Genomic DNA, 14,904 nt, shown 5'->3' with positions numbered 1-14,904 from the left:
GTAAATAAACAATTATTATTATTTTTAGAATAGAGTTCTAGTTTGGTTAAATTTATTATTTAGAATGTTCCTGTATTTCCACAGATCCCCTCGTCGTATTATAATGTTAAAAACACGCCTTTGGTACGTTCAGAAAAACAGTTTTTATCGAAAGACCTTGAACGCGCAGTCGATCAGAAGCAACATTTAAAGATCGAGATCGCGATAATCGTTATTTCGCTGGACAAAAGATTCTATCCCTTGTAAAGCGATCGGATACGTGGATACAGAAAGTACCGTGAGCGGACAGATTTATCGTACAACGACCCATCGATTCGCAAACGATAACGTTACGACAGCGTGCTACGATCAAACGCGGTCGCGTCGTACGCGTTGTACAACCGCGGCTTTTATAATTATCGTTCGAACGGATCGTAGTTGTATAACTTATCGTGCGATAAATCGTTACCCTCGTGGCCCCTAATAGCACATCGGTAGCAATCGTTTCCACGATTAGAGCGGCAACGTTCCCCGGAACTTCGTCCTGTTCAATATTATACTGATGGTCGCTGGTCCGATTAGAGCAGCACCGTTTCGTGGAATTTTGTCCCCGTTCAATACTGTATTAATCCACTCGTCGTTAGATCGATTAGAACGGAACTTTGGGCTCGTTCGATGCTATATTAATCTACTCGTCGGTGGACCGATTAGAGCCGAACTTTGTCTCGTTCGATACTATATTAATCTACTTGGTATTGGATCGATTAGAGCGCAATTTCAGCTTGTTCGATACTATATTAATCTACTCGGTATTGGAACGATTGGAGCAGAACTTCAGCTCGTTCGATGCTATATTAATCTACTCGTCGATGGACCGATTAGAGCAGAATTTCGTCTGGTTCGATACTATATTAATCTACTCGGTATTGGAACGATTAGAGCACAATTTCAGCTTGTTCGATGCTATATTAATCTACTCGGTATTGGAACGATTAGAGCGGAACTTCAGCTCGTTCAATACTATATTAATCTACTTGGTATTGGACCGATTAGAGCGCAATTTCAGCTTGTTCGATGCTATATTAATCTACTGGTCGCTAAACCAATTAGAACGGAACTTTGTCTCGTTCGATACTATATTAATCTACTTGGTATTGGAACGATTAGAGCAGAACTTCGCTCCGTTCGATACTATATTAATCTACTCGGTATTGGATCGATTAGAGCGGCACTTCAGCTCGTTCAATGCTATATTAATCTACTCGTCGCTAAACCAATTAGAACGAAACTTTGTTTCCTTCGACACTATATTAATCTACTTGGTATTGGACCGATTAGAGCAAAACTTCGCTCCGTTCGATACTATATTAATCTACTCGTCACTGAACCAATTAGAACGGAACTTTGTCTCGTTCGGTGCTATATTAATCTACTCGGTATTGGAACGATTGGAGCGGAACTTCGGCTCGTTCGGTGCTATATTAATCTACTCGGTATTGGACCATAAGAGCGGAACTTTGTCTCGTTCGATGCTATATTAATCTACTCGTCGGTGGACCAATTAGAGTGGAACTTGGGCTCGTTCGATGCTATATAAACCTACTCATCGCTAAACCAATTAGAACGGAACTTCGGCTTGTTCGATGCTATATTAATTTATTCGGTACTGGACCGATTAGAGCGGAATTTCGGCTCTTTCAATACTATATAAATCTACTCATCGCTAAACCAATTAGAACGGAACTTCAGCTCGTTCTATGCTATATTAATCTACTCGTCGGTGGACCAATTAGAGCGGAACTTCGGCTCATTCGATACTATATAAATCTACTCGTCGCTAAACCAATTAGAACGGAACTTCAGCTCGTTCGATGCTATATTAATCTACTCGGTATTGGACCGATTAGAGCGGAACTTCGCTCCGTTCGATACTATATTAATCTACTCGTCGTTGAACCAATTAGAACGGAACTTTGTCTCGTTCGATACTATATTAATCTACTCGGTATTGGAACGATTAGAGCGGAACTTCGGCTCGTTCGATGCTATATAAATCTACTCATCGCTAAACCAATTAGAACGGAACTTCAGCTCGTTCTATGCTATATTAATCTACTCGGTATTGGACCGATTAGAGCGGAACTTCGTCTCGTTCGATGCTATATAAATCTACTCATCGCTAAACCAATTGGAACGGAACTTCAGCTCGTTCTATGCTATATTAATCTACTCGTCGGTAGATCGATTACAGCGGAACTTTGGGCTCGTTCGATGCTATATTAATCTACTCGATATTGAACCGATTACAGCGGAACTTCAGCTCGTTCGATGCTATATTAATCTAGTCATCGCTAAACCAATTAGAACGGAACTTCAGCTCGTTCGATGCTATATTAATTTACTCGGTATTGGACCGATTAGAGCGGAACTTCGCTCCATTCCATGCTATATTAATCTACTCGGTATTGGACCGATTAGAGCGGAACTTCGCTTCATTCGATACTATATAAATCTACTCATCGCTAAACCAATTAGAACGGAACTTCAGCTCGTTCGATGCTATATTAATCTACTCGGTATTGGACCGATTAGAGCGGAACTTCGCTCTATTCGATGCTATATTAATCTACTCGTCGGTGGACCGAGTAGAGGCGCGTTGCATTTTTTCCCCCCACTTACCCGGACAGAAATGGAGCTCGTCCAAACGCGATGCTTTCGATTACCGTCTCGCCGGGAAATCGAGCGATGAGGACGCGAAGAAGGTGGGGCAATCGCCGATGGAACGGAAGTCGGCCGCCAAGGTAGCAACGGACGCTATTCCCGATTCCTGAAAGCTCGAGGGTGCCGCGAACACGACTTTATCGATTTCCCGCCTTAAAGGGAAACGGTCGCTCCGTGGAGCATCTTTGGCGTTTTATTCGCGCGAGTTTCGTCTGTTATCGGCCGAAACCGATACTCGATCGAGAAAATAAAGTGAACGCAGAGAGAACGGTTACGGTCCGCTGTAACGAACGATAAAGCGATAAAGTTGGAAATTGTTTCATTCGTTATTTTACCCGTGCAAAACTGATGTTGCTCAAGGACAACTGGAGTGCATCTGAGCTCTTTAAAAAACGAAACCGGCACTCAGCAACGTGGACCAAAGACTCGTAAATGGAAATATCCACCCAAAGTATCCCATACAACCATATTTGGTTATCGTTGGAACATTAACGATCGTTGATGTTAACAAGACTCATCCGACCGTGAATTTGTTCCATCAGTCTTCTCATTTTATAAAATATTAGGTTCTTCGGAAAGTCATTTCGTTTTTTTTTGGTGGAAAAGAAACACGATTTTTTTAGAGTGTGTAAACATTTTATTGAATTGTATATTCTCCATTTTGGAAAACGTCATGACTTTTCGAACAACATAATAGTTCTTACACAGCTCTGAAGGAATATTTGTTCAAATATCTCGTCCATTTATATTTCTTTTTTCCCCATTCTTATCTTTTGTAGCTGTAATTACTTTCACGTAATCTTCTAATATAGTAACGAGTGATCTTCGTTCTACAGTGTGCCAAAATTGGAAAATATTCCATATTGCTCCCAATGAATGCAATACGAACGCATATACACATACACACACTTATGTTCTACTCTTATAACAATTTCCTTACCCTTTGAAGAAACTTGCATCGAGAAATTTATTCGTAAGTGTGTATCAGTTGCTTCGATTTATCATCGCGTTAGTTTTTCCTTGTTTTCAACTATTTTCGCTCTATCGTCACAAGCGAGTACGTTTCAAGTAACCATGTACAGTTTGATTCATATTGACGATAATAATTTACTCCTCGCTGGTTCTTCCTCACCTTGAGCATCGCTCACAAATACGGAATCTTCCTCAACAATGTTACGCTACAAAGTTCGAGACTGTACGATATAAATTCCTAAGGTTCGTATCCACGTCTTTCCTAAGTTCTCGCAACCGTGACTCCGTCCTAAGTCTCGCGAATTATATCCAAGCTCGAACACGAGAGAACAAGGTTCCTTGTTCCTCTTACGAGATACCAAACTTTTTTGCGTTGGTTACAACGAAACTTTAATGGGCTTCCAAAGTTGCATTGCAAGAGCAAATGAGCAAATAATTTCTGTAAGCTTCTCGACAATTTCGGAGACACTCTAATAAAGTTGATATAATTGTATTGTTAATTAACCTTATTCTTGTAAGATTTAAGAAGATTTATTATCATGTAAATAAAGTAAGAATAATAATGGTGAGTTACACGTTTTGCTAAAATGTTTATATTTCGGTTAAACGAATTGCAAGGTTTTGGCCACAGGTTGCTTATCACTGCTCTTTTCCATACAAATGAATAAATAAATAACCTCCGGTGAGGTAAAATTTCCTATCGTGAGGTTACTCACCACTGCTCTAGTCCGTATGAATAAATAAATAAATAACCTCCGGTGAGGTAAAATTTCCTATCGTGAGGTTACTCACCACTGTTCTATTTCGTTTGAATAAATAAATAAATAAATAACCTTCGGTGACGTAGAAGGTCGCAAGATTACTCACCACTACTCTGTTCCACATAAATAAATAAATAATTAACCTCCGATGACGTAAAATTTTCTATCTCAAGGTTACTCACCACTACTTTGTTCTATGCAAATAAATAAATAAACGAACGCCGGGGTTGTAAAAATCTCTATTTCAAGGTTACTCACTACTACTCTATTCCATATAATTAAATAAATAACCTTCGATAATGTAAAAGGTTGCAAGATTACTCATAACTACTCTATTCCATACAATTAAATAAATAACCTTCGGTAATGTAAAACGTCGCAAGATTACTCACAACTACTCTATTCCATATAAATAAATAAATAAACAAATTCCAGTGACGCAAAATTTTCTATCTCAAAGTTACTCACCGCTACTCTACTCCACATAAACAAATAAATAATTAACCTCCAATGACGTGAAATTTTCTATCTAAAGATTACTCACTACTACTTCACTCCATACAAATAAATAAATAAACGAGCCCCCATTGACATAAAATTTTCCACCTTAAGATTGCTCACCGTTACTCCACTCCGTACAAATAAATAAATAAACAAATTCCGGTGATGCAAAATTTTCTATCTCAAGATTACTCACCACTACTCTACTCCACATAAACAAACAAATAATTAACCTCCAATGACGTAAAATTTTCTATCTCAAAGTTACTCACCACTACTCTACTCCACATAAACAAACAAATAATTAACCTCCCATGACGCAAAATTTTCTATTTCAAAGTTACTCCCCACAACTCTACTCCACATAAACAAACAAATAATTAACCTCCAATGACATGAAATTTTCTATCTAAAGATTACTCACCACTACTCCACTCCATACAAATAAATAAATAAACAAACCCCCGTTGACGTAAAATTCTTCCACCTTAAGATTGCCCACCGTTACTCCACTCCGCACAAATAAATAAATAAACAAATTCCGGTGATGCAAAATTTTCTATCTCAAGATTACTCACCACAACTCTACTCCACATAAACAAACAAACAATTAACCTCCAATAACCTGAAATTTTCTATCTAAAGATTACTCACCACTACTCCACTCCATACAAATAAATAAATAAACAAACCCCCGTTGACGTAAAATTCTTCCACTTTAATATTGCCAACCGTTACTCCACTCCGTACAAATAAATAAATAAACGAACCCCGGTGACGTAAAATTCGACCCTCGACGTGCAATCCGTTCGAATTTCCCTCGATCGTGTTCAAGCACTATCTCCTCTCGGTTTATGCGCGTTCCTCATCGCGAGGAGGTTATCGCGCCACTCGATTCGTGACTCAGAGCCGCTCGATCGCCGATGGAAGTTGCGAAAGACGACGCGTCACGATCCTGGACAGCCGCCGATCGAACTAACGGTCCGCCGCGAGAATCATCGCCGAAGTACTCGTCGTTTTCTGTTATTCCGCGGTGTAAGCTCACGGCCCGCCCGCTCGTAGTTTCCCGCGAGTCGACATAGTCGTCGTGCTACCATCTCTTTGCTCGTCGCGAACGTTCGTTTCGTTCCACCCGCGAAACTGCAACTTCTATCGATCACCACGTTTCAGAACCGAACGGAGCCGAGCAGTTAACCGGTGGCTCGAAGGTAGTGAACGAAAATCACGTCGTGACACACTGCACCGGGCCGCGTTTATTATCGTAAACTACATAGCGATTTAATAATAGAACGGAATTGAATTTCACTCACCACGACCAGCGCGTGCGTCAGAGCAGTCGATGACCTCGACCTCCTCGGTGTCATGCCGACGACCTCGCCTCTCATGATGCTTTCCACCACTGCGGAAAAGAAGGCTCTTTTTTCTTTTTTTTCCCTCTCTTCGATAGAGACCCGGGGAGGGTTTACGAACGAGTTTCGATATAGCATCGGTCTACGTGTCGCGATTCAAGCGAGAGATTAACGCGATCTCGCGAGTTTCTTATTCGTTCGCGTCCACGTGAACAATCGTTGAGGAAAAATCGCGCGACCTTCGGGAAACAAAAATCGCTCGATTTTAACTTTGGAAAGAGAATTGTTTGAGAATGATCGTTCGAAACGCAAAAATTCCATGCAGGATCGATCAGAGTGTTTCTCGAGGAAGGAAAAGTGTCTTTATCGAGTGGTCGAGAAACGTTGGGGAAAGTTGTTAAGAATCGGACGATGCTCCGAGATTATTTATATTTTATAGTAATTGTATTATTTATATTATAGTCCTCGAAATAATTAACGAGAAAATCAACGGGAAGATGTATAATTGAGGCTTAGAATCGAAGAAACACGAAGTATCGTATTGCTACTGTTCGTCGGTGAGAAGAATGCCGATGAGTGTTTACATTCCTGATTTAGTGTGAAGGACTACTACTTCCTCTGTTATGACATTCATTGTGGCTATTAGCCGCTGTTGAGTTCCTCTACATATTGTTAATTTATTTATTGTAGAACTAGGTTCAATGTACTGTTCATCTGTGAGAAGAATGCCGATGAGTGTTTACATCCTTGAGTTAGTTCCAGGGACTACCAGTTCCTCTGTTATGGCATTCATTGTGGTTATTATTAGCCGCTGTTGAGCTTCTCTATGTATTATTAATTTATTTTTTTCAGATCAAGGTTCAATGTACTGTTCGTCGGCGAGAAGAATGCCGATGAGTGTTGACATCCTTGATTTCGTTTGAAGGGCTTCCAATTCCTTTGTTATGGCATTTATTGTGGCCATTAACCGCTGTTGAGTTCCTCTACGTATTGTTAATTTATTTGTTTGCAGAACTAGGTTCAATGTACTGTTCCTCGTTAAGAAAAAAAGCCATCAAGTGTTCACATTCCCTTTTTGGTTTACAGTTCACTATCTCCTCTGGAAGATCGACAGAGGTCGAGTTTCCAATTTCTGTGTTTTTTATTAAGAGAGTAAAAGATGTACTGTTCATCCACGACAAGATGGCAGACGAGTGTTTACATCCCCACTCTAATGTACAGTGTACCAGTTCCTCCACCTTATTACACAATACCTCTCGATTCCAACCTCCGATTCATCTCCATGTTGATTTCCTCGTCAATAATTTCAAACAAACACAACCTTAAGTTAAAATTACAAACGTCGACTAAAGTTAATTTAAAAAAATTTAAATTAACAATCAAAGATCAAATTAACATTTCCTATTCATATTTACCAACTTTCCTATCGTTTCTCTGGAAAAACATTAAAGAACGTCTTCGAATACTGGAAAGTCACTCGAAAAGTACTCGTACGAATGTTTCATTTCCCGACGATACAGGAATACGATTATTTGTTAACGTCCTCCACACCGCGAGCTTTCGCGTCGATTACACGATACCGCGGAGCGATATTACCGAAAAGAATGCGACAAAGTCGAGCTGGTGGAAGGTCGCGCGAAACGTTCTCCGTAGAACGAGCGACGTAGAGAAAAATCGTTCAATTTATCGGTCCGTGAGCATTACGTCGACGTTGCGGCAGCATTCGTCGCGAGGGTCGTTCGTGGACTCACCTCCGTCGCCAATCAGTCGCATTTGTACTAAGCTGGGGTCCTCGTTGTGGTCCTCGAGAACCGTGTCGTCGGTGACAGTCAAGTCCTGAAATTGCATCGTACCCGGCGTGAATCGGCAATCAGAAAAATTGAACCGTTCGACGAGGCGGCGGATTATCGTATCTTACGCGGTCGAAGGCGACGTTTCGGTACCGATTCGAGCGGATATCAACGAACAACGGATCCGGTTCGTGACTCGGTATCGCGACCGTAATAAATCATCGTGGTTTTCGACGCTCGCCGAGCAACGAGATTGCGATTTTCTTTCACCGAGACGAAACGTCGTCAATGCTCGTACTCGCGTCGCGAACACGCTCCGCGCTGGGCCCGATTGAAACGTTCGAGCGGCGATGTATCTTTTTCGCGTGCAATTTATGGCTACCGCGTATGTCTCGCTCTCAGTGAGAACAGAAGCCCGTGTAATCTCTGTCGTCGAGCGCGACTCGTATCTGCCAATTCGAGGGTCAGAGATCGTGATGGACCGCTCGTTAAGACGCGTCACGAGTCTCGACAGGCTTCCCCTGTCGAGCGACGTTGTCGTAGCTTGCTGGAAACTTAGCCAACTTGGAGAACTTTGTCTCTCTTTGGCGTTCTTCTACGAAACGAAATCGCGACAGCCCGAAGATCGATTGCCCGCGTTCGATCGTTTCGCGAAACGGAGTAGAGTACTATTGTTCGGAAGTTTGGCCTGCTTTCCGATTTCTCTTATACGTGTATATGTTGCAGAAGGTGAGATTTGGGATTACTTTTTCCTTTGCCAGTACGCGCGGACTGCTTTCGTTTTTGAGATATTTGCACAATTGTAGCGGTATTGCTGTGTTGAATTGTGACTGTACGTGCACGTTTGTGGTGCAGTGTCTGTGTGCGAAGTTAGGAGATCTTAGAAGTTTGCGCGGAGACGAAGTGAAAACTACCTTAATTTAATTAGTAAAAATTAATATTGTTTTGGTAGTTAAGAATTAGATTGAGGGATATTTTTTCTCAGATACACAAAATATCACTTTTGTTTGATCCATCTGATATGCAAAGATGGTCACCATAGTTACCAATGCAGCCAGAAAAATAAACCGAATCACACGTGTAAGAAATGGGGGAGAATGTTTCTATTGTATACGTTTTACACCTGATATACAAATACAATAGGAACACCCGTTGTTTCTCCCACTCCTCTCATGCTGTCTTTCCTCATACCCTACACATGGGATTCGACTTATTTTTCTGGCTACGCTGATTACGACGCCACGTGTTCATAGAAACGATAGATAAGCAACCGTTGGACACTGTAAGTTAAATTTAACGTAGTACTAACAAAAGTATTTTACGAATATCTCGGAAATTAAGACACTCCGCGAATACGTGCAAAAAGAATGTTATCCCGAATTTTGTCCCCTGTAACATATATACGAATTATCGAAATCGGTGAGAAGGCCAAACTTTCGAATAATTATCCAGTCGAGAATAGTCGAGTTTCGCGAGCCAGGATTCGTCGATTACGTGATGAAACGACGACCGTACACGGCGCAAGTCTCACCTTAGTGGACTCGTTGTAACCGACAATGACAGCGGTGTACCATTGTGTGGTGCCCTCGGCTCGGTAAACCTCGACCCTGAAGCCAACCAGGACGCTCGGCGTGGTCAACAGAATCCTTTGTCCGTCCTGCATCTCGGCCCATCGTCTGACAGCGCTCGCCCAGGGCACCGAGCCCTTCGTCAGTTCCCAATCCTGCTGCAAAAACGACAACCGGTTCAAGCCTCGAGCGAAGGATCGGTAATAGGGAACAACGATACTATACGATCGTGAGACGTGCATGCACAGAACGGTGGAACGTTTATTTTTTCGTTTCCCGGTAAAGTGTTATCGCGATAAATGTGAAATCGAGGTCTACGATAAAAGTGAAACCGAGGTCCACGATAAGTGTGAAAAGTTTATCTCCATTTATAACGGGGGCCCCCCTTGGAACCGGTCGAGCGATTAATGTGACACTTCGCGATGCTTGTCGGTTGACAATGTAACATTAGGCGATAAGATAAATGCTCGTGTCGGTGAAACAATATTGATTGCAAAAATAAACTTGTTTTTCTACTATTGGTGTTTTCTTAATGAAAATGTTATCGTTTTATTTGCCAGATCGTTTCGATTAAAACGAGACCAAACATGATACAATTTTGATCGTATTTACTTATTTGTTAAACGATAAATGCCCACGAGACTCTTTCAATAAGCGACAAATATTGAGTCAATATTACTTGTTAAATGGGTAAATATCTTCCAAATTGTGTCGTGTTTGGTCTCATTTTAATCAGGAAGATCTCACAAATATGTCGATGAGGGTTTCATGAGAAAAAAAAAATGGAAAAAAAATATAATTGTATTAACATTGTAAGCGATCAAGTGGCTTTTAAACTTCGACTTCGTCCTTCTTTCTCTTTCACTTTCTGTCCACTTGTAATAGTACAGAAAGATTGTACTTACAACAAATTTGCTTACACTTAATTGCAAATACACTTGGATTATAAAACAATTTTTTTTAATTTTCCAATACTGCAACGATGACGCAATCGAAGAGTCTGCATCACCATGGTTTGTGACCGAGATTTTTCTCGAGTTAGTCTCATCCGAGTCGTAGAACATGAAGCATGGTGAACATGACCGATACTCGTTCTCTTAAGATCTTTTGTTCGATTCATTGTTTTCAAAGACAGTTCTTTTATATATAACTGCTATCTCACTATGTACGCGTACAACCATTATGTATTGACCTTTACAGTTTCTGATAAATATTTTTTATTATACAGTAAAACCTGCAACAAATGACTCAATACTCAACTAAAAGCCTAAAAGTGTCACCACATAACGCAATTGATTCTCTGGTCATTTGTTTTGCTCTTTTGGTTGTTTGTTCTGAACGTGATCCCAAGACCATTACAAAAAGACATCCCACGTGAAGTTTAGATACAATTACGGTGTATCTTTGTTTATAAAGTATCATAAATCTTCGATTATAATAAAGTATAATCATAAATCTTTATTTATGATAAAGTATCATTATAAATCTTTCTTTATGATAAAGTATCATAATAAATCTTTGTTTATAATAAAGTATCATCATAAACCTTTGTTTCTAATAAAATATTATAAGAAATCTTTGTATCAGAATAAATCTTTGTTTATAATAAAGTATCATCATAAACCTTTGTTTCTAATCAAATATCATAACAAATCTTTGTTTATAATAAAGCATCATCATAAACCTTGGTTTATAATAAAGTATTATAATAAATCTTTGTTTATACTCAAATATCATAATAAATTTTTGTTTTGTAATATAGTATCATTATAATAAATCTTTGTTTATACTCAAATATCATAATAAATTTTTGTTTTGTAATATAGTATCATTATAATAAATCTTTGTTTATACTCAAATATCATAATAAATTTTTGTTTTGTAATATAGTATCATTATAATAAATGTTTGTTTATAGTAAAGTATCTTTATAATAAATCTTTGTTTACAGAAAATTATCATTGTAACAAACCCTTGTTTAGAATAAAGTATCATAATAAATCCTTGTTTATAATAAAGTATCATAATAAATTTTTATTTATAATATAGTATCAATATAATAAGTGATTCTTTATAATAAAGTATCATTGTAATAAATCTATTTATAATACAGTATCATTATTCGTTGTACACGAGGCGATTGTGTGCGCTTTTATTTCACATTCTGCATACGGTGCATCGGATTGAAATAAACTCGCAGCAAATACTGAATCACGCGAGAGTCTCCAGTGTTCGACGAGTTTGCGGAGAATGAGGTTGTGATGGATCGTGGCGAAGTCGATGGGAAAAGGAGAAAAAAAAAGACACTGGTAGGGAAAGAAGGCGACGGAGACCTCGGTTTCACCGTGGATCGCTTTCTATCGATACATCGGGTTTCCTCGAGGTGCTACCCGACGCGATACCTCGTAATTGGGCGATTAATTCTTCCCAGGCGGCGATTCGTTGCGCGTCTATGCCTCGCCGACAAAGAGAATCTTATCTACGGCGGTCCGAGGCCGATTCTTTCGCCTTCGACGATTTATCAAAGACGATAAACGACAGGGGGCGAGCAGGGTCAACGGGGGGCTGAAAGTTTCGCGCTTTTCACGGAATAGGACGAGGACGAATTTCTGAAAACGCCTCGAACCTTATCGAAACCACGAGCTATCTTTCGAGTCAGGTTTCTTAATCTGCAACCTTCGAGTTGCAAGAACCAACTCTTTCAAGGTGGGTCCCAGAAGTTATATCTACTGTACGTTTTACTTTTTGAAATTTTTTCAAAGATTCTCGTCGATTTTCCAATCTCGAACAAACATTTTTAGAACGAAACAACGCAAAAGGTGCTGCGAAATGGAGTCAATCTTAAAATTTATAATCTTCGAGAAAGAGAGCTCTAGAAATTTTCTTCCTATGTTTTGTTCTCTCAAATTTTATTCTCGAAGATTCTTAACAATTTTTCTATTTTATCATGGGGTTTTCAGAACAAAGAAATGCAATATAGGTCTTACAACTTGTAATCTTCTAGAAACCTGTTAATTTTCTCTAATCGGGCTCTAGAAATTTTCCTCCTACGATTTGCTCTCTACAATTTTCACCTCCAAGTTTCTCGTTGATCTTTCAATTCTACCGTGCGTTTTTTAGAACAAAAGACGACAAGGATACGTGCGAGTTTGAAATTAGCTTTGCAATTTGCAACCTTTTAGAAACGTGTTAACTTTCCCTAATCGGGCTCTAGAAATTTTCCTCCTACGATTTGCTCACTTAAACTTTCTCCTCCAAGTTTCTCAATGATTTTCAACTCTGCTGAAAAACTCCATGTATAATTACGAATTCGAAATCAGCCTTACAATTGGCAATTCCTAGTACTGTGTTTACTTTTTTAAATTTGGCTCTAGAAATTTTCTCCCTATATTTTGCTCTCTCAAATCTCCTTGAAGTTTTTCCACGATTTTTCACATCTACCATGAATTTTTCAAAACTAAATAAAGCAAGGATTGCTGCAAGTCAAAGTTATTTTTACAATTTCCAACCTTTCTGTAACCAGAAAGGCGTTGACTTTTCCAAATCGTGCTTTAGAAATTTTCCTCCTACATTTTACTCTCTGAATTCTTCTCGAAGTTTTTCCACGACTTTTCACTTCCACCATGAATTTGTCAAAACTAAATAAAGCAAGGATTGCTGTAAGTCAAATTCACCTTTCAAATTTTTTAACCGTTCTGCAACCAGAAAGACGTGAACTTTTTCAAATCGTGCTCTAGAAATTTCCCTCCTACATTTCGTTCACTCAAATATCCTCCTCAAAGTTTCTCCTCGATTTTTCACTTCCACCATGAATTTTGGATTTTGAATCCTTACTAAATAAAGTAAGAATTGCTGCAAGTCAAAGTCACCTTTACAACTTCCAATCTTTCTGTAACCAGAAACACGTTTTCCAAATCATGCTCTAGAAATTTTCCTCCTAAATTTTACTCTTTCAATTCTCCTCGAAGTTTTTCCACAATTTTTTACTTCCACCATGAATTTTTCAAAACTAAATAAAGCAAGGATTTCTGCAAGTCAAAGTTATCTTTACAACTTCCAACCTTTCTACAGCCAGAAACGCGTTAACTTTTCCAAATCGTGCTCTAGAAATTTTCCTCCTACATTTTACTCTCTCAATTCTCCTCGGAGTTTTTCCACAATTTTTCACTTCCACTATGAATTTTTCAAAACTAAATAAACCAAGGATTACTACAAGTCAAAGTCACCTTCACAACTTCCAACCTTTCTGCAACCAGAAACACATTGACTTTTCCAAATCGTGCTCTAGAAATTTTCCTCCTACATTTTACTCCCTCAAATCTCCTCGATTTTTCACTTCCACCATGAATTTTGAATTTTGAATCCTTACTAAATAAAGTAAGGATTGCTGCAAGTCAAAGTCACCTTCACAACTTCCAACCTTTCTGCAACCAGAAACACATTGACTTTTCCAAATCGTGCTCTAGAAATTTTCCTCCTACATTTTACTCCCTCAAATCTCCTCGAAGTTTCTCCACAATTTGTCACTTCCACCATGAATTTTTCAAATCTAAATAAAGCAAAGATTACTGCAAGTCAAAGTCATTTCACAACTTCCAACCTTTCTGCAACCAGAAACACATTGACTTTTCCAAATCGTGCTCTAGAAATTTCCCTCCTACATTTCGTTCCCTTAAATATCCTCCTCTCAGTTGCTCCGCAATTTTTCAACGCCATCGTGGGTTATTTTTCATAACAAACGAAGGCAACCGGTGAGTCGACGAAGTCAGCCTTCGGTTCGAAACGTGCGACGCAACATCGGCATCGAGCTCGTAGTTGCGCAAGCGCGACGATCGATAAAGTTGTTTCCAACGCGTTGTTTCGTCTATTTTCCTCCCAGCGATTTTCCCACCGAGACGTTGTACGCGCGCGGAGGTGTGTACCGCCGCGCGAGTTGTTGCGTCAGCGTCTCGTTACGTCATCATCGCGCCGTTACGTCAGACGCGTTGTGCAATCACGGCGCGAAGCATGACGGCGATGGCACGATAATGGCGGTAATATAACGGCAATTATAACGCTATTACCGAAGCGTCGGGAGCACTTAACGGCCGCCGCGACGCACCCTGACGATTTACCCGATGTTGTTTCGCGTAATTATCGCGCGAGTCGAACGACGAAATCAACGTCGCTTCCTCAATACGCTTTCGCGCGCCCTTTCCATCATCGCGACGCGACGCGACGCAACACCAAACCACCCGAGTTTCACAAGAGTCGCGTCTCTATT

The 14,904-nt window shown here is 39.7% G+C and overlaps 1 protein-coding gene across 5 annotated transcripts in view; it reads right to left on the bottom strand.

Moving 5' to 3' along the window:
* The window catches only part of Kdm3 (Lysine demethylase 3), a 572,262-nt gene that overhangs the window by 411,387 nt on the left and 145,971 nt on the right, over positions 1-14,904 (bottom strand). For 4 of the 5 annotated variants that reach the window (XM_076305347.1, XM_076305593.1, XM_076305514.1 and 1 more), the window contains exons 4-6: positions 9,605-9,799; positions 8,035-8,119; positions 6,245-6,333 (exon numbers count right to left, since the gene is read on the bottom strand). In XM_076305347.1, coding sequence (XP_076161462.1) covers positions 6,245-6,333; positions 8,035-8,119; positions 9,605-9,799 — 369 coding nt within the window. The remainder of the gene's footprint in view (positions 1-6,244; positions 6,334-8,034; positions 8,120-9,604; positions 9,800-14,904) is intronic. The other variant, XM_076305434.1, reaches the window with a different exon arrangement.

The sequence above is a fragment of the Ptiloglossa arizonensis genome, chromosome 1, assembly GCF_051014685.1.
Source record: "Ptiloglossa arizonensis isolate GNS036 chromosome 1, iyPtiAriz1_principal, whole genome shotgun sequence".
Lineage (NCBI taxonomy): Eukaryota > Metazoa > Arthropoda > Insecta > Hymenoptera > Colletidae > Ptiloglossa > Ptiloglossa arizonensis.
This window is presented reverse-complemented; position numbering and strand designations above follow the sequence as displayed.